Below are 25,822 nucleotides of genomic sequence, written 5' to 3' on the forward strand. Positions count from 1 at the left end.
GATGGCTATAGACCCTGATGAAAAATCTTCAGGGAAAAGTAATTTAATTTTTGAGGCTTCAGACAGATTGTAGGAAATATTATAGTAGACAGTTCTCATTATTATTGCTGATGAAAGCACAGACACACGCATTTTTGTCTGCCCATAAGAGGAACCAATGACTACATTCACACTTAGTCATTATACAGAGAACCAGTACATGTGTATTTAGCATAGGACATGTCTGTGTATGTGTATGTGTATGTGTATGTGTGTCATTTAATATCTATCTATCTCTCTCCATATTTGTACAACAATATCAAAGATATAATCATTACTATGCTATTTAGATCAGGAAGGGGGCTGCCTATAAAACAAGGTACATGCTTGAATGTTTCAGAGTTGCTTTGTATTTTGTCTTGTACATGTACATTGTCAACTCTCCTTGCTGCAAGTAAAACTTATTAAACTCATCTCTGTTGTTCTGGTGCATTCTTCCCTTTGTTAAAGAGAACGTTAGATATTTTTCTGACACAGATTTTGTTATTTTCTTTTTCTGAGGGGCCAAAATGGTTCTTTTGATCAAAAGGGTTGCAGACCCCTGGATTAGATCAAATAAAATCATACTTTAATAATACATTTTCTTCCAAATGAGGACATTTGCCCTAATTCTTGACTCCTCTGCCTACAGCACAGGACGGTGTCACTCATAAAAAGGAGAAAATGTCAGAGACACCTTGTGTGGGGGAAGGGTGACTCCCTCTCTCCCTTTCCTTCCTCCCTGCCACCCCTCTCTCCCTCTCTCTCCAGTATACACACACACACACACACGCACACACACACACTCCCTCCCTCACACCATCTCCGGCCATCAGCAGCGTCTCACGGCTGCATCCTTTGCTGTAGCAACGCAGGGCTCCTCCATCCTCCTCTGCGTCGTCTGCATCTGACATCCCGACCGCAGGAGTCTTTTGTGTCTCCACGGGGGCCATTGTTGTTCCTCCCTTTATCTGGAGAAAGAGCAACAACCATGGACATGAACAGAGAGCGACGAGGCGTGAATTTCAAAGGCTTGCTGAGGAGGAACTGGCTCCTGATTGCCACGGTTTTATCAGTGCTGCTGGGTACGTGGAAGCCTCTTAATGTCTGCTCATGTATGCAGAGAGAATGAGACACTTTCATCTTCACTGATGCCATTTTTTTTACTTCTCTTCACTGCTGTTTCTGTGTCCATCCCTCCTTTGTTTTACCATTCAGTCCTGCTCTCGGCTGCTGTCACTGTTGAAATAAATCAACCTCTTTTGCATCAGCTGGCTGCACACTGCTTCACTAGAGAGCAACAGTAAAAGCTCAGATGTTTGTTTAAGGGCACATTTCATCATTGTATTTCCTTAATGACTGGAGTGAATGATGGGTACTGAGTGCGCCGGTGTTGTGGGAGACATAGCCTCTGTCCTATCCCCCTGTGTCTGGACATGTCTCAGTCAAACGTGACCAGACTGAAGGGACAGCTGATGCTGGCTCTATATGTGAAGAGTCACAGCACTGAGGCTCACAGAGAATCAGCAGGTGCTTCAAACATATGGACCTGAGAGGGTTCAGATGTTTTTAACAGTTACTGGATATATTTCAGGTTGAGCTGAATGTCCTCTGTTAAATTAATCCAGACAGTTAGTGGTGTCTGCTTGCATTACGAAACAAATTTAGGTTTAATGTATATTAAAGGAAGTGAGCTGAGATCGAGCTGAGAAGATCAATATCAATTTAATTTCTTTGTCAGGGGGCAATTAGCCTAGCTTAGCATAAAGGCTGGAAGCTGGGGGGGGGAAACAGCCAGCCTGGCTCCGTCCAGACTTAAAAAATATGCCCACCAACACCTCTAAAACCAGAGATATTTGCTTTAAACTACACTAAAATTATTTTCATCATTGATTATTTTCTTGATTGATCGATTATTAGTTGATTAGTGGTGAATGGTGATCATTGTTTTCCAAAGCTCAAGCTGATGTCCTCAAATGTGTTGTTATGTGAAAAATGCAAAAATGATCAGTTTACTGTCCTAAGAGGACTAAATAACCTAGAAAATATTCACATTTAAGAGGAATTGGGACATTTTTTAATTACAAAATGATGAATAAGATGTTTTTCACGTTATAACAAAACATTTACACATTATTACCAAAAAAACTTTATAAACGTTATAACAAGATACTTTTGTTGTTATAACAATATACTATTTATGTTGTTATAATGTAAAAAGTTTCATGTTATAACGTGATAAATGATTATTTTAACATAAAATGTTGCCCCTTACAACATGATAACTTATGAAAGGGATAATGTACAGTAAGCAGGTCATTATTGTGAAATCAATTCTGACAGGATGATGCAGGACTTGAATCATCCTGAAGGGGTTTATTTCTCAGTAACGACCTGCACACTGTACATAATCCTGCTTATTGCAGGGTTACTTGCAAACACATTTATGTGACTGTGTAATTTATGTGGCAAAATATAAATTTTTAAATGATTTAACAATGAATTTATGTTCCTCCAGAACTAACAGACCTAACAGACCTTAAAATACTGTAACTGACCAATCAGAATCAAGTATTTAACGAAGCCAATACATTATTATAATGTGATAAAATGTTGTTATAACGTCATGTTATGAGAATAAGTTATCACTTTATAACAATCCCATTATAACAAATGTTTGGTGCAGTGGTCAGCACTGTTGCTCCACAGCAATAAAGTCCTCAGTTCAAATCCTCCTCCCGGCTGGGGGGATCGGGAGTTTGTGGCTGGGGCAGGACCTTTCGGTGCACAATTTGCATGCTCTCCTCGTATCCGCATGGGTTCTCTCCGGGTCCTCTGGCTTCCTCCCACAGTCCAAAGGCATGCATTAATTAAGTTAATAGGTAACTCTAAACTGCCAATAGGTGTGAATGTGAGTGTGAGTGGTTGTTTGTCTGTATGTCTCAGCCCTGCTATGAACTGGTGACTTGTCCAGGGTGAACCCCGCCTCTCGCCAAGTGTTGGCTGGTGTAGGCTCCAGCCCTCCACGACTCTTCAAGGATAAGCAGTGAAGGACAATGGATGGACGGATGACGTTATAATAAGATAGTATATTGTTATAGCCAGTACCAAGGAGTATTAAACTTTTCTGATCAAACAATACTTGCATTCTCATCTATGTTGAAAAGAAACCCTTGATAGATATAATCGGTTAAGGCGAGATATATTATGCTAGCTAATGTTAGCAGAATGCTAGCTAACTAGCTAGCTAATCTACATCAATCATTACCTAATTAGAAAAGAAACAAAGTTTCAGCAAACTTGCTCTTCTATTACTGAACTGCAAAGCCAAAGGGGCAGGACTTAGGAAGGGTGAGTTCTGATCAAGACGGAGCATGTGGTTAAAATGCAAGACAGGCTGGTTAACACATGGGCCTCTTCATTATCCTTGTATCCATCCACCCAGAACTTCTGTGCCACATCTGTAACTACAGGCTGTTGTTTGCCAAGAAGTAGTTCCAGGACATAGCTCCTACTGAAAGCACAAATTATTTGTATTTCTGTTTTAAAATTATTTAAGAAGGACAGTCAGTGAGCCTTGAGATGTTGGAAGGTGTATTTTGGAACTCGAGACAGAGATCTATGCTAGCAGTTTCCCTCCGCTTCCAGTCTTTATGCTAAGCTAGGCTGACTCCAGCTCCTTAGCTTTGTACACATGCAATTGATATGGATCAATTTATCTCACTCTCAGAGAAGAAGCAAATATAATGTTGAAATGTTCCGTTATTACTTTATTGTTACACTCCACCATAAAGTAATTACACAAATTACGGGATTTGTGATTTCCTGTTGCAGTTTATAAGTTTGTGGTTTTCTATTCCTAGGTCTCATTATGAATGGTTCTATAAAGTATTTAAGTCCAGCTGACATCCCCTCCCATATCTGCTCACCTGTCCTGTGTTCACCTCTTCTTAGACTGTATAACCATCAAATCATTCTATTCATAAATTTTATTTGCATGTAACAACAACAATTAAGTTGAGAATTTTGTCATTGGCTGACCGTCACACTGACAACCAGACAACAGTCGCAACAAGAGCCACAGACTTTACACTTTGCACCCATGATGTCTTCCTCTACTCCTGCAACCATGAACACGTCTTGTGTTACACTTTTTGTTTTCAACCTGTCTCTGCTCATTGGTTAAGTATAAAAAAAATCACACATAATAATAATAATAATTTACTTCTGTGTCCTGGTGTTTTGTTCGTTGATGTTCCAACATAACCTGAACTCTTAAATCAGGGGCTATGAAAATAAAAGCAGAAAATAAAAAGCATTAGAATGCATCTGCAGGCTGGACTACTTACATCCATTGGGGCCCCAAAAATCCCAGGTGCAGTGCAGGTCAATAGGTTTTGGTCGTTTCAAATAAGTCTGCTACTATTAGCATGCAGGTGTCCATACCTAACAATGCAAATGCATCTTGGGTGGAACTGCCAAAACTAACCATATAGTTTTGTTACCTAAACTTAACTGCATAGCCCTGTTACTGAAATCTAACCACATATGTTTTATTGACTAACTGTAACCATGTTATAACTGTTGCCTAAACCAAACCATGTAGTTTTCTTGCCTTAACCTAACCATGTCAATTTATTGCCTAAACCTAACCATGCCAGTTTGTTGCCTAAGCCTAACCAAGTAATTTTGCTGCGTAAGCCTAACTATTTAGATTTGTTGCCTAAACCTAACCATTTAGATTTGTTGCCTGCTTTCTGGCCATTCATAACACTGAAAGAAAGTCAGCATTGAAGATACGGGACTTGATTTTGACACAGAATCACATAGTTCCCACATCTCCTCCAGCTCACTGTCATTGTCTTGAGCTCAGCACAGTTCAAGGTTGAGTGTCAAAACATCATGAGAGGGCTGGGACGAGGCTGCAAGTTGTCACACTGTTGCAAAATCATGAAGCGAAGCTGACTGTGAGTATCATTACTGTAGCTTTGAACTGAAGGGGAACACACAGTGCCAGCATCCAAAATCAGAACCAGCATGTCCCAGACCTGCAGTTGTGGGCATACAGAGTGGTTTTGTTTAACAAATGTGACATATTGTGTTTTATAGTGTGTGTATAGTGGCCAGATATTCTGACCACAGGGGGACACTAAAGGTAAATGTTGAGGATAATCAAAAATAAAGAATATACGTTTGCCAACATCTACATTTAACATCAAAGTTCATTGAAATTGCTGTGTTACTATTCTAGAGGTGGAATAAGTACACATATTCTTTACGTAAGCAGAAAGTCAGTGTTGAAGGGACAGGACTTGTGTAAAAATAGTAACTGACTCTACTTCTTTATTGCAGTAAAAGTGAAAAAGTACAGGCTCTGAAATGTACTCAAAGCAGCTTGTTACACCCCTTTCATCCTGTCACGTGTCTTTCATCTTATTATGTCTTTTTGTCATTAGATTTTTTTTATCATGTTCTGTCTTTTACATTGTTTTTGTCTTGTTACGTCTTTGTTATATCTCTTTTTTCATCTTGTTACATCTTGTGATCTTGCTATGTCTTTTTCATCTTGTTATGTCTTTTTTTGTCTTGTCTTTTACATGGTTTTTGTGTGGTCACATCTTTTTTGTGCAGTTACATCTTTTGCATTATCTTTGTCTTGTTTCATAAGTCGTGTGTGATATACACTGATAGATACAACAAGGAATTGTCTTTTCTATGTGTTATTGTCCCATCCATTTATTTTGAATAAAACATCATCAATAATTCCTCTCATATGCATTAAAAGAAAAATAATAAGCCTGTTTTGAAATGAAAGGAGTAGAGAGTACAGATGTTTGTGTTCAAATGTACTGCAGCCCCAACTGTGACCCGACTGTAAATTCAGGGTATGAAAATTCATCTTAAGGAAACAGATGTTCATTGACTGTACATCAGGCAGAAGTAGAGAGGCTTGGTGAAAAGCTGTAAAGAGGTACGTTCCTGTTGTTCTTTCCCAAAGGCTGTGTCACAACCAGTTTCAGACAGGTGCTTTGAGAATACATAAATAAATCATAATGAATACCTTCATCTGTTTGAGGGGAACAACTCAAACATCTCTGCTTTCACTGTCAATGTGAATGTGTTCTCATGAACTCTGCACCGCAGTAATGGCGATGGCGCTTGAGAATGCAGCACGTACAACTGTACGTCAACATCTATAATTTCCTTGCAGAGGTGTGGAGTCAGTTAGAGAACAGTTAGCGAGCTAATGCTTAACTAACATTATCTTAACAGCTAACTGCCCTAACTTTTTAAATCAATGAAGCTGGAAATCCACTGTTATAATATGACTCGAAACTCAAAGTTTAGGACTTGGGACTTGCCTTGGCACTTATCAGTCTTTACTTGAGACTTGGTGCAAAAACTTGAGACTTGCTTGTGACTTGGTCCTTCCTCTGCTTCCTAATGTTCATTGTTTCCCTTAAGTGGTAATTTGGACAGGACTGTCATAAACTGGTTGATGGTTACTGGAATTCTCAAGGAAAATAAATCATACACAAATTATCAGCCAACAATGGTAAATGTTTTGCTGACAGCTGATCTTATTCAGGTCATGCTATTCCCTTTTTTCTTTGCTCTTTGTTCACTGCAGTGAAGAGGTACAGTAGATTTGTATATCTGTTTCTTGTTACCATCGTGGAATATTCAAGAATAGCTGAAAAGAGAGAAATTTTTTTGTTTTGATAAAAATTATTTATCTAACACGGGAAACAAACGCAGTGTCCCCCATGTGAAAGTCCTGTGTTTGATTACTGTATCCTTCTGATGTGGATTCTTTATATTACATTCATTCCTTGCTTACTGTTACTTATTTTAACCTTTATCTTTTCCTAACCTGAACAAAGTACTTTTAATGCCCATACCTTACCAAGTATCTTAAGGGATTAAATCGATCGCAACTGGACTGGTAAAATTGTCTTAGAAGACGTTTCGCCTCTCATCCGAGCAGGCTTCATCAGTTCATGCTCATCAGACTAGATAGGACAGCTCTAGTCTGATGAATAGTAGTTGGACTTCAATTATTTATCCTCTAAGAGAGGCCGCCTCCAGACCAAGAATGGTTTCACTCCCTATTGTGAGGCCTAACGACAGTCGTTTGGGTTGAGTGGGGTGAAACCCCAGTGAGCCAACAACCGTCGTTGGGGGGGTCTCACTCGTTAGTGTTCCATTCTGTTCTAACGATGGTCGTTAGGGGCACCTGGAGCCAGGTGTGGCTGGACTGTGTTGTTGGTTTTTTAGAGGCTAAATTATTGAATCTTTTGGGAAGGGATGAAAGGACAGCATTGTAAGTTGGGGATAGGTGGTGTCTTAGGCCTCCGCCTCTGTTCAGGGATGGCTTCTCAACTTTGACATAGATGGCTTCCCTTACTCCTCTTTCAAACCATCTGTCTTCTCTGTCAAGAATATGTACATCTTTGTCCTCAAAAGAGTGTGTTGTCTCTTTGAGGTATAAGTAAACAGCAGAGTCTTGACCTGAAGCGTTAGCCCATCTGTGTTGTGCCATGCGCATACTTAGTTTTTGTTTAGTTTCCCCAATATAAAGGCTGGAGCATTCCTCGCCGCACTGGACCGCATACACCAGATTGTTCTTCTGGGTATGAGGCGTGCGGTCTTTAGGGTGTACCAACCTTTGTCTGAGGGTGTTACCAGGCTTGAAATGTACTGGGATGTTGTGTTTGTTGAAAACCCTTCTGAGTTTCTCAGATAAACCTGAGACATGGAATGACAATGTTGTTTCGTCTGTCTTTCTTTTCTTTCTCCACCAAAATGTCATTTTGTTTTGTGCTTCCGGTCAGACAGATCTCCACCCATCCTGGATCTCTTCAGGCCAATCACAACCAACAGTTTATTTAATATGAAGCAAGTTTGATACAATGACTGAAAGAGGAGCATCACTGGTCCAGATTTGAAAAATTCAGTCTCACGTGAGACACCTTGATTGGCATATGAGACCTCCTGAAAGCCTCAACAGCAAAATTTTGGGGAGGCACTGGAATTGTCACTTGCAAATGTCACTAAAATGTATTTTAAAAGCCCACTATGTTACAAAACATTAATTCAGAACTATGAATACAGAAAAATATTGTTGTGATGTTTCCTCTTATACTGGCATTAAATATCCCATTGTTTCTGGTAAGACCTTCTCTAATGGGTAGTAAAAACACAGATAGACTGTAAACAGTAATTCAGGCTCAGTTCCATTAGTTCCTCCCCTAAGTGGAATGGAGCAGGCATTAGCACACGGACGAGTTTTCTGGTATGACACGTCAAACTGCACGTCAAACCTCATCTTTGAGCAGCTTATTGCACTGAAAAAAAGCAAAAGAGTGCTGGTGTCTGCGCTCAGAGCAGACAGGTGTTGGTGATCAGAGCAGAGGGATTAAAGTTTAGCCATGAAGCTGTCTAGTGGCAGTGAATGTACAGTTTGCCCATGAAAACCCTGCAGAAAAAGGTGTCTTGCCTCCCAGCTGCTGGGTAAAGCAAATGGATAGTCTGTGGGGAGGAGATTGAGCTCCTCTCAGGCTGTGGAGCACACGCCGCCCTGCCTCAGTTACAAAATGTGGATAAAATATATTTTCAGTGCCTTCAGTGTCTCTATAGTGTGAGGCATGCAAGTGAAAAATGTCTGACTGCATTGCGGTCAAGACAGGTGGTAACAGTGGGTGGGGGGACCCAACAATCGACACTAGTATTCCTGCCTCTACATCCACAGATAGTATAGGTATTGGTATAGGCAGTAGTGGAAAGAGTATTGAAAATCTGTACTCAAGTACAAGTACTGTTACGTTGCTAAAATATTACTCAATCACCAGTTAAAGTACTGGTATTAGAAATATACTTAAGTAGATGTACAAAGTATACGTTGCAAAAACTACTCAGAGTGTAAGTTACTTTTAACTGTTGTGGGAGTGTAGTATGTAGTGGGGATGCAAATTTTGTGCTTTTTCCTTAACCAAAACTTGAAAACCATACCAATCAATTAATCATTAATAATAAATAAAATAAAGTTTCAAGTCACGTTTTTTTCCCCTCATTTTAATTTTTTCATTTTTTTCCCTCATTTTAAGTTTAAGTTTAATTTTCCTTATTCATCAAACAAAGTACAATCTTTAATCAGTTAAATTCTTACCGACAATTAATCGATTGATGATTAATCATTAATTTTGTTTTGTTTTTTTGTCTGTATGTCATTGTTTTCATTGGCCTGTTTGTGATCTTATCGGCTACTAAAATGCAGATGAAATGTTTGGATATTAATTCTACTCAGTACTCTCATATGATTTTAAAAATAACTAAGTAGATTACATCTTGTAATGCATACTTAAGTAAAAGTAAAAGTACAAACTTGAAAATCAACTAATATAAGTACAAGTAACCCCTAAAAACTACTTAATTACAGTAATATGAGTATTTGTAATTAGTTACTTCCACCCCTGGGTATAGGTATAGGTATAAGTATAGGTCACACTGGTTGTGACATCCACACATGGTTTGCTGTACCATCGCAGTGTTTTACAGGCATCTTTAATGGTGGTCTGGTGTGCATGATAACACAGATGGAGGTGTGGAGCGCATTATTAAAATCACTGAGCGGGAAACATGAGGTTTATAGCTGGAAAATACAGACCAGTAGATGCTGTGCCTCATGAACAGATGAAACCTCGCCAACCTCTGAAATAAAGTGACAGTTCCTCACGTAGACTGAATTCTGCATCTCTTGAGCCATTATGATGGCCATGTAGGCAGCCATCGCTGCTGTCCGCTCTGTGCTAAACTTTTCTCAGCTGAAACCACGCACTGTTCATGATTTGAGTTCTTTCTCTTGATCTTTCAGGGATCAGTTTGGGCGTCGTGGTCCGAGAGTATGCGTCCCTCTCTCACCTTGACAAGCAGTATTTCGGCTTCCCAGGAGAGATCCTCATGCGGATGCTGAAGCTCATCATCCTCCCGCTCATCATCTCAAGCATGATAACAGGTAACTTCAACATGGTTTCTGGTTGTATGTCGTAATATATACAAACATCAGCACAATGACCCAAGTCTACACAAGCAACAGTCACCATCTTCTCCCAAGTACTTTTATGTAAATAAAGGATCTGAAGGAATTTTCTCTTTCCTTATCCACACCATAGATGTCATGCATGGATATTATAGCTGAAAAAAAAAAAAAAATTAAAAACTATGACCAGTGATAAAAAACATTGTCACTGTACATTTGTTATCTGTGCTTTAATAGCAACAGCTGAAAGTAATTCCTACTAATGAGATGCAATCCAACTGTGTCAGGCTGTGAGCAGTTTAGTTAATTGCAGTCTTTATGCAATAAAGGTAAAATAACCATCTCTGTGGTTATGCCTCAGCCCTGCTGTGTAGAGAGAAGGAACACCATTCACAGAAAGCACAAGCAGGATAACTGATACTCCAGGTGACTGTGTGAAAAAATGTCATTTAGGAGCTGCATTACATCCTCTCTGACTAATCCTTCACCTCATCCACAGCAGCACATCGAGGCTCCCTGCTGAAATGGAATTAGGCCTACAGTGGCAGCAATTACATGGAATATTTCACAAACGCTTCAGACTGATCTTGGTCGTGAAGAGAATGAAACTAAGATGTTCCTTGATTTTGTTCCATTGTTGGTCCTGAACTGATATCCTGACTTACTTGTTTGGGATTTGTTTTTCCCACCTGCATTTCCCTGGAGCTTTCCCCACCTGCGTCCCATTATTTATTAGTGTGCCACAAGAACACAGAGAGACCTATTGTAGTTATTAGTATCAGGCTTGGAGTCCTCCTCTTCTTGCTCGAACAAGCACATAGAGAGGAGGGAATTTGTTGTTGCTCTCTGTGGTGCAATAAGCTGCTCAAGGATGAAGTGAATGGGAAACCCACCTGACAGAAGTTTATTCTTGATTATTGTTACATTTTGTGGTTGTGAAGACTACCTACCTACTTACTATACAATTAAATTATACACTGCCTGGCCGGAAAAAAAAGTCACACCGCCTTTAGCTTTGATTCCTTGCATTTATTCCTCCTTCTTGTCCAGTTAATCCCAGAGATTCTCAGTGGGGTTAAGGTCTGGACTCTGTGGTGTGAAAATAATGTCTCATGCTTCCTGAACCACTCTCTCACTATTTGAGCCCCATGAATCCTGACATTGTCATCTTGAAATATGCCCATGCCATCAGGGAAGAAAAAAATCCAATGATGTAAAAATCTGCTCATTCAGTATATTCAGGTAGTGAGCTGACCTCATTTTTTTGGGCTCATAATGTTGCTGAACCTCGATCTGAGCAACTGAAGCAACCCCAGATCATAACACTGCCCCCACAGGCTTGTACAGTGGGCACTGGGCATGATGGGAACATCACTTCATCCACCTCTCTTCTTACTCTGATGCCCTCATCACTCTGGAACAGGGTAAATCTCTCCAGTCATGATCACTCAAGATTTTTTTCCAACCACATTTCTTCCTTGAAGATGCTGGTTCACCACTATCCTTCCAGGTTTTAATAATGTTGGACAGTTCTTAACCCAGTTTTAGTAGTTTTGTCAATCTTCTTAGTTATTTTAATATAATAATAGATTTCTATTCGTAAAACATTCTTTGATAGGAGCTCCCTGATGGCCCAGAGGTTAACGTTTCTGACCATGAACCACAACATTCCTGTATAGCAAGGAACCTTTGTTTGATCCGATTGGTTGAAGTTAGCCCGTGTTAGATGTGATAGAGAGATGGTTGACCAGATCACCTTTAATAGGATGGACATTTTCACCTGTGACCAACAAATTCAAATCAGTCCATTCTTGTGTCGAAGTGGACATTTGTGTCAAATTTGTAGAAGTTTCCTGAAGACACTGCGGATATCACATTCACAAGAATGTGACTTTGACCTCTAAACACCAACATGTAATCAGTTCACCTGTGAGCCTGAAATTCTATCAAATTCTATCAAGGCATTCCTGAAATATCACATTCATTAGAATGGGATGGGATGCTATTGTAGCACAAATCAAGAGTAACCAACCAACCCTAACCCTAACCTTCTAACCCAGAGAACTGCTAACAACTGCTGGGCTAAAAATAAAGCTTACCTAGTTTGTTTCAGGTCACATTTTGACCTTTGTTGTGATTCAAAAACTGACATCAAGTGAAATTTTGATCTCATTTGAAACTGGAGCATCTGTAGATTAATTCCATTCCTGATATGTTGTGATCCACTAAAGTTAGGTACAATACAAGATGAATAAATCTCTGTCCCATCTTCACTATAAGGGAGCTGCTATGTGTCTGTACAGATTCCATATTGGAGCGTTCAAAGCTACTAAACAAATACAATGTGACAGATGCAGACTTCACTCAGAAATCGAATGTATCTCACTATTCCATGAATGCTAGTTTAAATGTCAATGGTCCAATCTGTAAAGGTTTTGACCAGATACATTATTGCATATCATTGCGATTCTCAAATGACCAGACTTCAAAATCTCCATGTCTTGTCTTTTGACACCTGATGGGACACACTCTTGTTTAGATTTCAATTAAGCATGCTTTTTGTCCACAGGTGTCGCAGCCCTGGACTCTGAGGTATCAGGAAAAATAGGTCTGCGAGCTGTTATTTATTACTTCTCAACAACCATCATTGCAGTTATTCTTGGTGAGTGATATTTCCCCTTTCTCAAACCCTTCTTTACGTTTCTAGTTCTCATTGACACTGTTCAAAGTCTTCTGTTTATTTCAAAAGTTCTCACTTAAATGCTGTGAAAGTGATGATTGATAAGAAGCATATTAATCTCTATAAACATATGATGCATATAATTTGGCTAGAGGAAGTGTTCTGATTTCTGTTTGTAGCTCATTTGCAGTCCTAGATTGTGTTTTTGTTGCATACATTGCAAAAGTACATGTGGAGAGCAGAACAGGCAGAACACATTGACCTGAAAGGCAATCTCTGAACCCATCAGCTATCATCTCACCACAATTTAGCTTTTTATTACTTGTTTATAGACATGTCAACTCCAAATCCCTTCTTACATCTCAAGTTGCTAAATGGCCTGTAAACAATGGCTGGTGCACAGAAAAGGAAGTCTTAGCCTGAATATCTGCTGGTTACACCAGAAGCCCCAAAACATTGTCTGTTGCCCCCAGAGGCTAAATTATTGTCAATTATAGCGGATGGGCTCTGAGATTGGAAACCTATTGTATGAGTTATATTGCTATCACAGGCTGATAAGCAGCATTATCCTTCTGCAGGCATTATTTTGGTGATGACCATCAAACCTGGAGTCTCTCAGGCAGCCGAGCACATTGACAGAGCTGGAACCACGCCCAACGTCACAACAGTTGACACACTCCTGGACCTCCTCAGGTGACCTCCCAGCCATGTGACGCAAACTACAAATTTCTCATGACCATAGATGTTAAGGACTGCAGATCCTCCGCTGATAATCTAACACTGAAATACGTGACTTGTGGTTGCGGTTCATGTCGTTCAGCCACATCAAAAGGCAAAAGTGCCAACTTGTTCTGAATGACCACAGTCAAAGTGAAAAGCCTATCATCATTGCCTCCTCCTGGCTCTATCCAAATGTCTCTTCATGGTCTCAGTATAATGAACTGTACAAGTGGCACAAAAATGGCATGCATAACAGTTTCTTCTGGTGTCAAACTAAGTTGTACACACATAAAGTGATATAAGTACTTGTGAGAGGAATTAAAAAGAGAACTTTGAACCTTCACTTATTTTTACACCTCCGCTCACCTGGCCAGTCACCTCATAAAAGTATTTGTGACCATGGGATTGTTTCAGACAGTTACATGAACTCAGTCAGTTCAGAGTTTACCTCAACTTCAAAGGTTATGTCAACTCAAGGTGTTTATGTCAGTGTGAATCAACTTGGAGTTATGTTAACTTAAAACCTGAAACATTACATCAACTCGGAAAGTTATGTCAACATGAAATATTTCGTCAGCACCAAACATTACATTAAACTTGTAAAGTTGTTAGTTTGAAAAATTGTGCACTTTGAAACTTACACAAACTCAAACCATTACATTAACTCTGAAACTTACATCAACTTGAAACATTACATTTACCCAGAAAGTTGTTAGCTTGAAAAATGGTATACTTTGAAAAATCACTGCAAACCACTACATTATCGGAACTAGAAACACTACATCAATGCAAAAAATAATGCCAAATCAAATATTACATTAACATGGAAAGTTAGGTTAACTTGAAAAGTTGTCTACTCTGAAACTTAACTTCGAAGCTGTCAACTCGAAACATAACTTCAACATGGAAAGTTGATTCAGCTGTCAGAAAAGGGTTTTCAGGTGCTGTTAGATGATCTAAAAACATTTCATTTATAGAATACTGTGAGGTTCATATATCCAACGCTGAGTTGGTTTTTTTTTTTAATTGAAGGCATCTGCTTTTGTTGAAAACAACATGCAGCACATGCTCAAAATGCGATTCCCCATAACCATAGAACTGATGTTAGTGTTATAGCTCCATTAGTTCAAAAGAACCATATTCACAGCCAGACTTGTTGCAATGACCCATCTGTCAGAGAATGTAGTGCACTTTATCTTCTGTGTATTTCATTTCTCCTGATCTTGTCTTTTTCCATCAACAGAAACATGTTTCCAGAAAATCTGGTGCAGGCTTGTTTTCAGCAGGTAAGAGGCTTTAAACATCCATCAGTCATTCCTGTTCCACTTTCTGTGCAGGTTTAAAGTGTCATTTAAACCTGTATCAGGGTATTGTACAACATATGTGAACTTAACTCTGATGTGTGAAATGTGACCGATTACATTGTAGTACAAGACCAAGCGCAAAGAGCTGGAGCCTCCGAAAGTTTCAGCAGAAACCACCACAATTCCACCTCTCACAACTACTCTCATGGCAGCGGTAGAGGTAGGTGTGACCATTACTCTGTTCAACAGTCAGTACTTTAATACCTTTGATGCACTGCCTTGTTTCTTCTGTTGCACTCATTCATTAACGTGAATGTTGAGGTTTTGATCTTTACGTGACAACAGTGTGTCCCTGTTGATCTGTCTGCTGCACTTTACGTTTCATGTTTCTGCACCTGGCAACCAGAGTCTGATCTAAATGCATCAGAAGACCCAATAATGAGTCATAAGTAGCCGTGGGTCACTGGGCTGTGATCTTGTAGAAAACATTTGCACAGCTCATCAATGAGCTCTTTAGAGTCAGCTAATGCGGTTGTGAGAGCGGCTTCCTGGCCTGGTCTTGGTTAGCTGGATGAATCGCCTCCTTGTTTCCTCTCTTGGCAGAATATAACCAAGGACTACAGGATCATCGGGACATATTCAGATGGAATCAACGTTCTGGGGCTCATCGTGTTCTGTGTTGCCTTTGGCCTTGTCATTGGGAAGATGGGCGAAAAGGGCCGTATCCTCCTGGAATTTTTCGATGCCCTGAATGAAGCAACCATGAAACTGGTCCAGATCATTATGTGGTATGTATAAAAGACTTGTCTAAAGGTATGGGTTAAAGGCACAGTTCACCATAAAATCAGAAACATATTTTTCCCCTTACCGATAGCACTATTTAACCATCGAGACTGTTTCGGTATGACTTGCTGAGCTTTGGCGATATTGGCCATGAAGATGCTTGCCTTATCCCAAATCTAATAGAACAAGTGCCGAAAAAAATACTTTTGAAAAGACTCAACAGAAAGTTTATCGAACTTCACCCGCCAACTGCATCACCATGCAGAAGAAAGTGGGCATCTACTTGTGGATGAGAGGCTGATGGTAGTGACAGCAAGGGATGTAAACATTAATGGCATCCTGCTCAGCTAAGCTGTAACTTTAGCACCACTGAACTAGCTAGAAAAAAAGAGCAAACCCCCAGAAAGGATGTTCCACCAATTTGCATAAACACGACTTGCATAAACCTGCATGTAAAATATATGACCAGTAGGCCTGACAGTAATGGTAATAGCCAGTTTAAAGGTTTTAAACGACAGATCTGGACCACTAACAAACTGTATGTTGAGAACATTCAAAATAAATACTTAAGAAGGCTGGTGAATGTTGCAAGTTCTTCTAAACCATGAACCATTCTTGCATGAGGCCCAGTGGTTTCAGAAGAGGCCCTCATAATTATTGTCTATTTTAAGAAGCTCCCCTCTAGCTAACTTTATGACATTGCTAGTGTTAACTGCAGCTTACTAGCAGCTTGCGGTTAGCATTACTATTTTGAAACTCATCTAATTTCAAGACATTTTATAAATTAACTAGGGGTGTTGCTAGTAGCTCGTAACTTCACCAGCAACAGCTTTAAAGTAGCTTCCCCAACGTTGTTTAATACTGACCATTAGCTTGCCAGGCTAACAAACAAACTGGCAATGCCATTTCTGCCTTTCCCACTTCCCACTGATTTTTGTAGCCACTTTGCTCATCTATATTTGGGTCAGTCAAAAAGAGAAAGACATCAACTTCTTCATAAATTCCAATTAAAAATCCTGGTCTGGATCAAACAGCTGAACTTTCAGCTGACTGAAAGAGGTGGTCTCAGTCTAAATCAAATTGGGCCGTGGGTTGGGTCATTTCTAGTGTGAAAACATTTTTTTGGATGGCTCGGACTTTCAGACCAATTACAAGAAGCTCTGGCAGGCAATTATTAGAACTGAATAACACAACAAAACAAAATAAGCAGTAGCACGTCAAGAGAGCAGGAGACCAAATGTTGGTCTTACAAAGAGTCAGTTGGAATTCACAATATGAAGCCAAAATTAACTGGATCAAATGGATACACAGTAACAAAAGACATTAACCTTGGTTTGGACTTTCAGATCTATAAATGCTCTTAGATTCTACACTCCAAAGGATTCAAACATTGTGGGGGTTTTTTTTCAGCTATATGCCAGTGGGGATCCTGTTCCTAATTGCTGCTAAGATTATCGAGGTGGAAGACTGGGAGATCTTCAAGAAGATGGGTCTTTATATGGTGACCGTGCTGAGTGGGTAAGATGTCCCATTACTCTGTATCCGCCTGTTCCAGACATTGGGATTTATGGTTGACATTTGGGCCAGTACTCCCTCCAGTGATACAGTAAAAGCTGGGCTCTGTGTGGGCACTGATAAGGGCCAAGGACATTTAAAACTGCTCAACCTGCAGATGCAGTAATGAAAGCTTGGCCCATGCCTCTAAATCTAAGTGACACCATTAAAGACTGTACACTAAATCCCCTCTAGTTAGGTCACAGGTCCAAGGCTCCGAGAGCTCCTGTGACGACATGAGCACGCAATGTTCACACTGTATTATAATGTTCTGAATGCAGCATTCAGTGCTTATAAAACCACTGTTTCATGCATTATGGTGTCACAACTTGTAATTACAGCTGATGTAATTAAGAGTTTTTGACATGATCAACAGAAAAAAGACTCGAGGTGGAGTCAAATCTCACAAATGTGCCTTTTTATAAGCATCAAGATCCAGGCTATTTAAAGTCACTTCAGTCAACTGACATTTGAGCTTGTACTCCCTTTATTGAAGGGCCATCAAGGAGTGAAGTACCACATACTCATTCCAAAACTAACTCATAACTTTTTAGATGTGAAGAAAACCGAACACTTCAGGATGTAAAATAATTACGTGTGATTATACAACTTAATGACCAGTAGATGGAGCTATTATTAAAGTTCAGTAGACTATGATGTATTAGGCCACAGAAATAATGGTAGAATAAAGTTAATTTTAATGAAATGTTTCAAGAATTAATGGTGTAAAATTCCTGGATTTGTGAAATAGGGTGGAGGCTTAGAAAACTGCGGAAAACCTGAGCTTCACTATATAAAAGAAGACTTGCGAAAACTCAGTTTGCTGTTGTTCAGTTTACTGTACTTGCTTTAGTCTCAAGTAAACGTCTTATCTCACTGAACTCAGCTGATGCTTCAGGCAAATGCTATTAGCACCTAAGGGTAAGTAGCCAACTATGCTGTTTGCATCTGAGGCTGAATAGCCAGTGTGGCTATTTACACCTGCATGGATATAGCCTAGCATGGCAGAGCAGGCACCCAAGTCTCTGTAGCCAAAAATACTATTTGTGCCAAGGGTGTAAATAGCACAATATTGCTTTTTACACCTGCATGGCAGAGACAAACCATAAACCTAATCAACTAGTTTTGTTGCTGATACCTAGCTAAACTGTGACGGAAAACTAAAAAATAATAATTAAAAAAGGCTGAAAATAATAAGTCAAATACTTAAAAGTCAATGCTGACAAATAGTTCCACACAGCACTCGAACCCCAATATCCCAGCTCAGGACTAAAAGTCCTACTCCTAGTCTCTCTGTCCTGTGTTTAACCCATTCATCCACCACAAACTCTTCTTTACAGAGCTAAACTGGGAGCCAGTAAGTAAGTAGCCAAACAGCTGCTGTGTGACTGTTTTCACCCGGGTGCAAATAGACACACTGTTAAGCTGGGCATCAAATCAGAACAAATTTCAGCTTTGACTGCATCAGTGGCCTTTTCTCACTTTCACACCAGAGCATCTGTGATTGCCATGGTTTTCAGGGGCAGACGAGATTTTATTGTCTATTTCTAAAACTTAACTCTTCACGGGGCAACTGAATAGTTACTAAAATGATATTTAACTAAAAACACTTTTTTAAACATATGATTAGAGATATGAGTCATATGTTGTGCTTGTAATAAAGTACTGAACATAGAAATTTCATTTAAGTGCATTTCTCAATAATGTGTGTTTTGCCATTCAGTCTAGCTATTCATGCCACCATCTGTCTGCCGCTCATCTTCTTCGTCATTGTGAGGAAGAACCCGTACACATTCACACTGGGAATGGCTCAGGCCCTGGTGACAGCACTCATGATCTCCTCCAGGTAAGAGTCCACACTAACATCTAGATTTTCACATTTATGACCACCCATGAGGTCATCATAATAACACCAACCACTGACTTGTCCTCTAGCTCCGCCACCCTGCCCGTCACCTTCCGTTGTGCCGAGGAGAACAATCGCATTGACAAGCGGATCACCCGCTTCGTCCTCCCGGTGGGTGCCACCATCAACATGGATGGCACAGCGCTCTATGAGGCGGTGGCTGCCATCTTCATCGCCCAGCTCAATGACTACGCTCTGGATGTGGGTCAGATTGTTACAATCAGGTAATTAGTGGCTGTAGATTATGATACCATAAATACAACTTATTATACTATAAAATACCACTAATGTTTTATTGTTGGCTGAGAAATTTCTTCCTGACACCAAACACACCTCATTCAGATAACACAGAAGACTGACAACAGCATGCAAAACAACAAATATGCATACCAAGGAAGATATAACTGACCTAGATCTAGGAAAAAAGTAATTATAGAAGTGAAATAAACTGTAACAACAACAAAAAACACCAACAATGTCAGTATTTGGTTTCTGATGAGTCATTCAGACCTTCGAGTGGGTTGTTTGAAGCATGCAGAGGAGTATTGCAACAGTCTATGCTCCATAACAAATGTTCAACCTTCCATTTTAGAAAGCTCCACAGCTACTAAGTTAACAGACATTAGTCGACAGTATAAGAATTATGGTCATTTTACTAAAAGAGACAACACACGATATGCTGGAACAAAATTTTAGGCAGAAAATCCAGTTGTTTAGGGTTAGATCATGGTTAGACCATGGTTTGGCTAAAACCTTTGTCAAAGAATAAAAACTCTTATGATCTCAACGTCAACTTACTATCTTTTTTGAAACTTTCCACCCCATCTTACAGTTTTCATCAGCATCAACTGGTCAAATGGAGAGTCTCCATTAAAGTTCAAGGTCCTACTTATCTTAGTTCTCAACTGCATCTTATGGTCTTTAAGAATTTTTTAAGGTCAAGAATAAACTTTTACAGTGTGGACTACTTTGGTTACGGTTAGTGAAACGTGTTTTAGGTTTAAAGAACTCTTTGGTTAGGATTAAGGAATGATCACAGTTTTAGTTACGAGAAATCAAAGTTGTTGAAAGGAAACTAAAGCAACACCCTCCTCACAAGTTCTGCATTTGCCAAAAACCCATAATAATTTACATGGAGCCGAGAGGTTTTTTTTTTTTGTCATTTCAAGGTAAACCTGTGTCAGTGTAGTTTTGTGCAAATGCCTGTTGCTCTTTTAGTTTGATTTTAGGGAAGGATTATACACATCAGTGTGCCTAGAGATGTCCTCTGTAAATGCAAAAATTGAGGCTTAATTTGATATTAGTGTAGCCCGGCATCACAAGACCAATTTGCAAATGCAATAAGCCTGGAACCTCTTGGGTCATTTTCAATTCCCAAGGGACGTTATTAGTGGTCGTACACCAAAATGCCTCTGGACTCAATTGGATAGATCTTGTGGTGGCAATTTCTGTTGAATAAAGCATGTAGTCAGAAATTTGTCTTTCTGTAAGGTTTACTCAGGTACCTGCAGATGGACTCACAGCACAGTCAAAGAATGAACTGGGCAGAAAGAGCCCAGAACAGGGAATGTGTCAACGTTTTTTTACACAGACAAATGCAAGGTCACGAAGGGATGAGTTGCATATTGTTATCACATGATGGTACAGGACATTCAGAAAAACAATACAGCAATTCTGGCTTGTTCTATCTCATGTTGTCTTGTGAGTCATACAAGTATATTGGGCCTTCCTCTCTGTCCTGTATTTAGGTACTTACAATATGCAGATACAGGATTACATGAGAAATGGGAATTTCTATCCCAATCTACAACCATGGACAAATCTAACCAGGCAAGGTGTGAAGAGATGAGCTGTGATGGTGTAGCATCGATATATCTGTGAAGATACATACATTTGTACATATTGTTGTACCCTAATTACTAATAAGCACAAAATGTTTTGGCTGTGACATATAATCCTTGGGGGTAAATGCAGAGGTACGTCAGAGTGTGTCCACTAAAAGTGCTTTCTTTTGCCACTGACAGGCTCAGATTGTTGGTCTAAGGGCAGGTTCACACCAGCCTTTGTTAGTCCAGTTGAATCAAACCCTGGAGCGTTTACCGTTGTAGACCAACCACCCGTAGTCTGGTCCACCTCAAAGGGGTGGTCTCAGACCACTATCAAATTAACTCTACATAGGTACCATGGTACTACATTCCACTGTATGTGTCATTTTATTGGTCGAAAAACATTTTCTTGTCCTGTTTGGGTGACTGGGGAACTAGCAGTTTTCTACTGTCTGAGTTTTGCCTTTGCAAACGCAAACCGGACCACCTAGAAAATTGAAACAATGAATCATCACTGCATTGATTTGATCCAGGAACTGAACCTTTAGGTGTGAACATACCCTAACTGCCCCACAACATTATGGAAAGGATCCTTAAAGAGATCAACTTTATTGTTAAAGAGTCTGATTAACCAGAAATAGTCATTATATCGCCCTCCTCTAAGCCACCAGAGTCCACTGACAAAAACTCACCAAAACCACCTTGGTTCATCTTTCCACTGTTCCAACAATCACCAACTCTGGTTTGGTTGAAATAAAACCTTAATTCACTTAGTCAGTTTCTGCCATATAAAAAAATATTCTGGCTCTACATGTTGTTTTCTGATGTCTGACCTCTGCCTTGTACCCCTCTTGGTTGTTTCATATCAGACCCGCCACATATATGATAACCAGTTGCGATTGGCTGGCTCTTCTGCCATTTGGGGCTACTGATGTGAAAAATTGTTTCTCTTTGTTTCAGTATAACAGCAACAGTTGCCAGTATTGGAGCAGCAGGAGTCCCTAACGCTGGACTTGTCACCATGGTGATAGTCTTAACAGCTGTTGGATTACCTGCAAGTGATGTCACTCTGATCGTGGCAGTGGATTGGCTGCTGTAAGTTGATCTGTGGATATCTTTCTTACTAAATAGTTTAAATTCTAACTTCAGAGCAATGCTGTAGATTGACTGACTGGTGTGTTTCAGGGACCGGTTCCGCACTATGATCAACGTTCTTGGTGATGCTTACGGAGCCGGAATCGTCCAGAAGCTATCCAAGAGGGAACTGGAGAGGATGGATCTGACGTCAGATGTGGACGTCGCCAACCCCTTTGCCCTGGAAGCCACTTTGGATGACGAAGAGTGTGAGAAGAAATCCTACGTGAACGGAGGCTTCACCGTCGACAAGACAGATGCAATCTCCTTCACCGAAACGTCCCAGTTTTAGCCTCTGGCTGGCTCAGAGGAGCAGAGAAAGTGCCAAGCTGCTACGGATGTGAAACGGAAACCCTTCCATCATGTACCAGCACCATGACGAGTGAGGAAAATTATCCAACCAGAACCATCCGAGCTCAGACATCAGCAATAGCAGCCACCATTAAGCTTACCCAAGATGATCACCCTCCATGTCGGACATTTACAACCACGACTAGATTAAAGTGCTTCCTTCTTACACTCAAATTGTGCCAAGATTAAGAAAAGTTTTCTTTGGAAAAAGAGTGTGTTCTTTCTTGCAAAGATGCATTCAAAATAAGAGCTGTGTGTGTGTGTGTGTGTGTGTGTGTGTGTGTGTGTGTGTGTGTGTGTGTGAGGACATTATTTTTCGATGTATGTGAGGTGTGTGTATGTATTTTGCAAAAAAGAAAATGTTAATTGAAGTAAAAATAAGTCAATAATCCGAATGTGAAACTTCAATCCCACTTTATTTACTCCTTGATAAGACAATAATTCTCTGAAATGTCTGAAAGATCCTTTTTGTGTGTTTGTTGTTGAATGTCTACGTCCCATAATGCACTGCTTGTATATCTATATGTATATTTAAACTGTGCCAAACATATGAAGAGGTTTTCCACCAAGTTGCATGAAGCAATATGTTAAAGAAATGTTCATCGCTGGCTGCAGACTGATTTTTTTATGGAGACTTTGCAGAGACTGGAGATGGTTAACGAAGGCTTATGAAGTCATTGAACACTGTGAAATTTGTGGACATTTTTTTCAGAACCAAATCACTAACTTGCATTGATTTAGTGCAAAGTATAATGATCATAGATATTGTCTGTGTTTAGGCAGCAAGGGGGGAATGACAGGACATTAGATGAAACTGTACCTACTCAAACAGGACTATTTTAATTGCCACCTAATAGATTGTGTCAATAATCAGATAATTAGTGTGTTTTTACGTGCTTTTTCACAATGCCACCATTAACATATTTTAGGCCCACACCAAAGTGAAAATATATTAAAATGTTCTTAAACCAATTGCTCATTATAACATGATCTTAGACTTTGAAATTGTGTCCAGTGCATAAGTCAAAGTCCAGTTTTGTGTGCAGGAGATACACCAGTCCTAACCATTAAAAAATGGCGGTGGCTTAGTATAAAGAGCATCAAGGTGCACATATGAAGAAGGTGGGTAGGTTGGAATGGGTCAAACAAACACAGGACTTTCACCCTGGAGTCCGGGGTTTGTGTATCATGTAAAGCCTAAAGTCAACATTATTCAAAGTTTTAAGTCATGTGTAACTCAAACCATGACCTTTTCCGAAGGTTAATCATGTACTCTTGTTCCCTAAACCTAACCAAAGTGTGACATTTCATGTTAAGCATGTATATTTTTGTTACCATGACTATAGAGGTCACCTGACTATAGATTTGCTCGCCACAGATGTTAACAGGAGGGATTAGCGTTTCACCTGCATGCAAAATTGGACACTGGCGTATGCACTGCATGCAATTTGAAAGTGTAATTTCCTAATATTTGTTTGAAGACTGAAGTAACCAGGTTGAGCAAAGACAAGTGGCCAGCTTTCATCTTAGGCATTTTTGTTTGAAGAAGACATGAAAGGTCTTGGGCACATTTGCTCAGTACAAAATAGTTTCATTTTGGGAAATACACTGATATGTTTTATTGCAGAGAGTGAGCTAGAGCCAGGAGGAGGTTAGCTTGGGTTAGCATAAAGACTAGAAGCACTGGGAAAAGATAGCCTGGCTAAATATACACCTACCAAAGCTTCTACATCTCTGAAGTCACAAATTGTAGTTTTTACATTTCTGTTTGTGAACTAATTAAGTAAATGAGATACAATGTATTGATTAATGACCTTTAGTTAGTAAGGATATTTTTGACCTTTGGATAGCACCAAACTAGCTGTTTCCCCCTGCTTCCAGCCTTTATGCTAACCTACCTTAATGCCATGGGAGAGGTATCGATTTTCCCATCTAACTCAGCAAGAAAGCGAATAAGAGTATTTCCAAAAATGTCAGGATAAGAAGAGATAATCTGTTGTTAGTCCCAGAGCAGCAAAATTTGCAATTGGTTGAACTATTCCATGAAGACAAGATGAATAAAAAATCGGCTTAGATATTAAAGAAATACAGCATCCTTACAGTTAGCTACAACAGCTTTTTCTCTGGTAGTTTCATTTCTTAAGGTAACCTCTACATTAAAACTCAAGTGTTGATCAAGATTGCAAAATTCAGAGAAGCATTCTTTATATATGACACCTCAAAATGACCTGGTCCTTGACAACATTTGATTTGTAGCCATTGCTGTAAGACAGCAAAACTTATCACACCTTGGAAAGTTTGAGATTTCCGTCAGAGGAAGTAGTGAAGATAAAAAGACCTTGTGTGTTAATAATATCTGAATGTTACACTCCGGACACTACACTACCCTTGCTTGCTGGTCCACAACAATGTTGCCAATATTAAAACAGTCAAGGACGCAAAACAAAGGTTGGGAACTGTTGCCACAGAGACTAGAAAACTATGAGACAAACTGCTGTAATGGCTGACTAGGAAAACTATAAAAAAGTCAAGGTACTACACTCGCATTTCTTTTATTTTTGATGCTTTGTTAGACTTTTGCTACATCAAGTCCAGGTGTCTTATTAGCTTCTCTCTACATAAATATGGGGACTGCCCATTGTTCCGATGGCATATTATTCCAAAACTCCAATAGTCTGAAAAATGTCCCACTGGACCGAAAGCCCATTTGTGCAACAGCCCACTGCTCCACCAATACACACTATCCATAACTGTTATTTCAGTGTCTGCCAGGTCTGCCCCTGGGACTGAATTGGCTGGGATTTTGCCCCTAACAGGTTGTCTTTCTGGCCTTAAACCAGTGAAAATTTCAAGTGGTTTTACTGCTGCATACAAATTTCCAATGTCATAATAAAATCATGAGCGTTTCTCCACAGTTGTCGCGCCTGCGCCGCCCATTTCAGGAAGAGCGTCTATTTTTGGAGCAATGGGCATTCATCTTTAAGATAATGGGCTATCAGACAAATGGGCTCTCACCCCAATGGGACATTTTATGGACCATTGGGATTTCGGAATGATGGACTGTTGGAACAATGGCATTGTACCGCTAAATATGGCAGTAGATAGGAGTGTATCTACGTTCCCAGGGTTCTCAGTTCCTCTGGTCCTAAATTCCAGGGTCTTATGTTTCCAGGTTCATATGTTCCATGCTAACTCCTAGTACTACCCCTAAACCAGTATGTGCCATAGAACTGAGGAACATAGGCTCCTGGGACAGTACATATGTAGAACTGGGGAACATAAGACCCTTTGTGATGTTCCCATTATATGCCATATATATTTAGAGAACATGGACCATGGAACAACAGGAATGACCCTGCAGCAGACAATAGTGACTGAAAGGCACCCTAGACCACAAGTGAAAGTGTCAACCACGACTGACATTTGTCTGACTTTGAAATTTGGCTGTGATTGGCTAGCTGCACTGCTAGAATGCAACAGAACATGCTGGATGAAGACTTGGACAAA

At 39.8% G+C, this 25,822-nt stretch overlaps 1 protein-coding gene across 1 annotated transcript; it reads left to right on the top strand.

Annotated features, from left to right (window-relative positions):
- The first annotated feature begins 810 nt into the window (after window positions 1-810).
- slc1a1 (solute carrier family 1 member 1) lies at window positions 811-23,950 on the top strand. Its single transcript, XM_084711595.1, has 12 exons — window positions 811-1,103; window positions 9,893-10,033; window positions 12,627-12,719; window positions 13,316-13,430; window positions 14,701-14,743; window positions 14,886-14,981; window positions 15,365-15,549; window positions 16,955-17,062; window positions 18,822-18,944; window positions 19,034-19,228; window positions 21,791-21,925; window positions 22,016-23,950. The coding sequence occupies exons 1-12, from the start codon at window positions 1,010-1,012 to the stop codon at window positions 22,254-22,256; spliced, it is 1,569 nt and encodes a 522-aa protein (XP_084567721.1). The 5' UTR covers window positions 811-1,009; the 3' UTR covers window positions 22,257-23,950.
- Window positions 23,951-25,822: the final 1,872 nt, after the last annotated feature.

This window comes from Lutjanus erythropterus, chromosome 23 (genome assembly GCF_056507025.1).
Source record: "Lutjanus erythropterus isolate fLutEry1 chromosome 23, fLutEry1.hap2, whole genome shotgun sequence".
NCBI lineage: Eukaryota > Metazoa > Chordata > Actinopteri > Lutjaniformes > Lutjanidae > Lutjanus > Lutjanus erythropterus.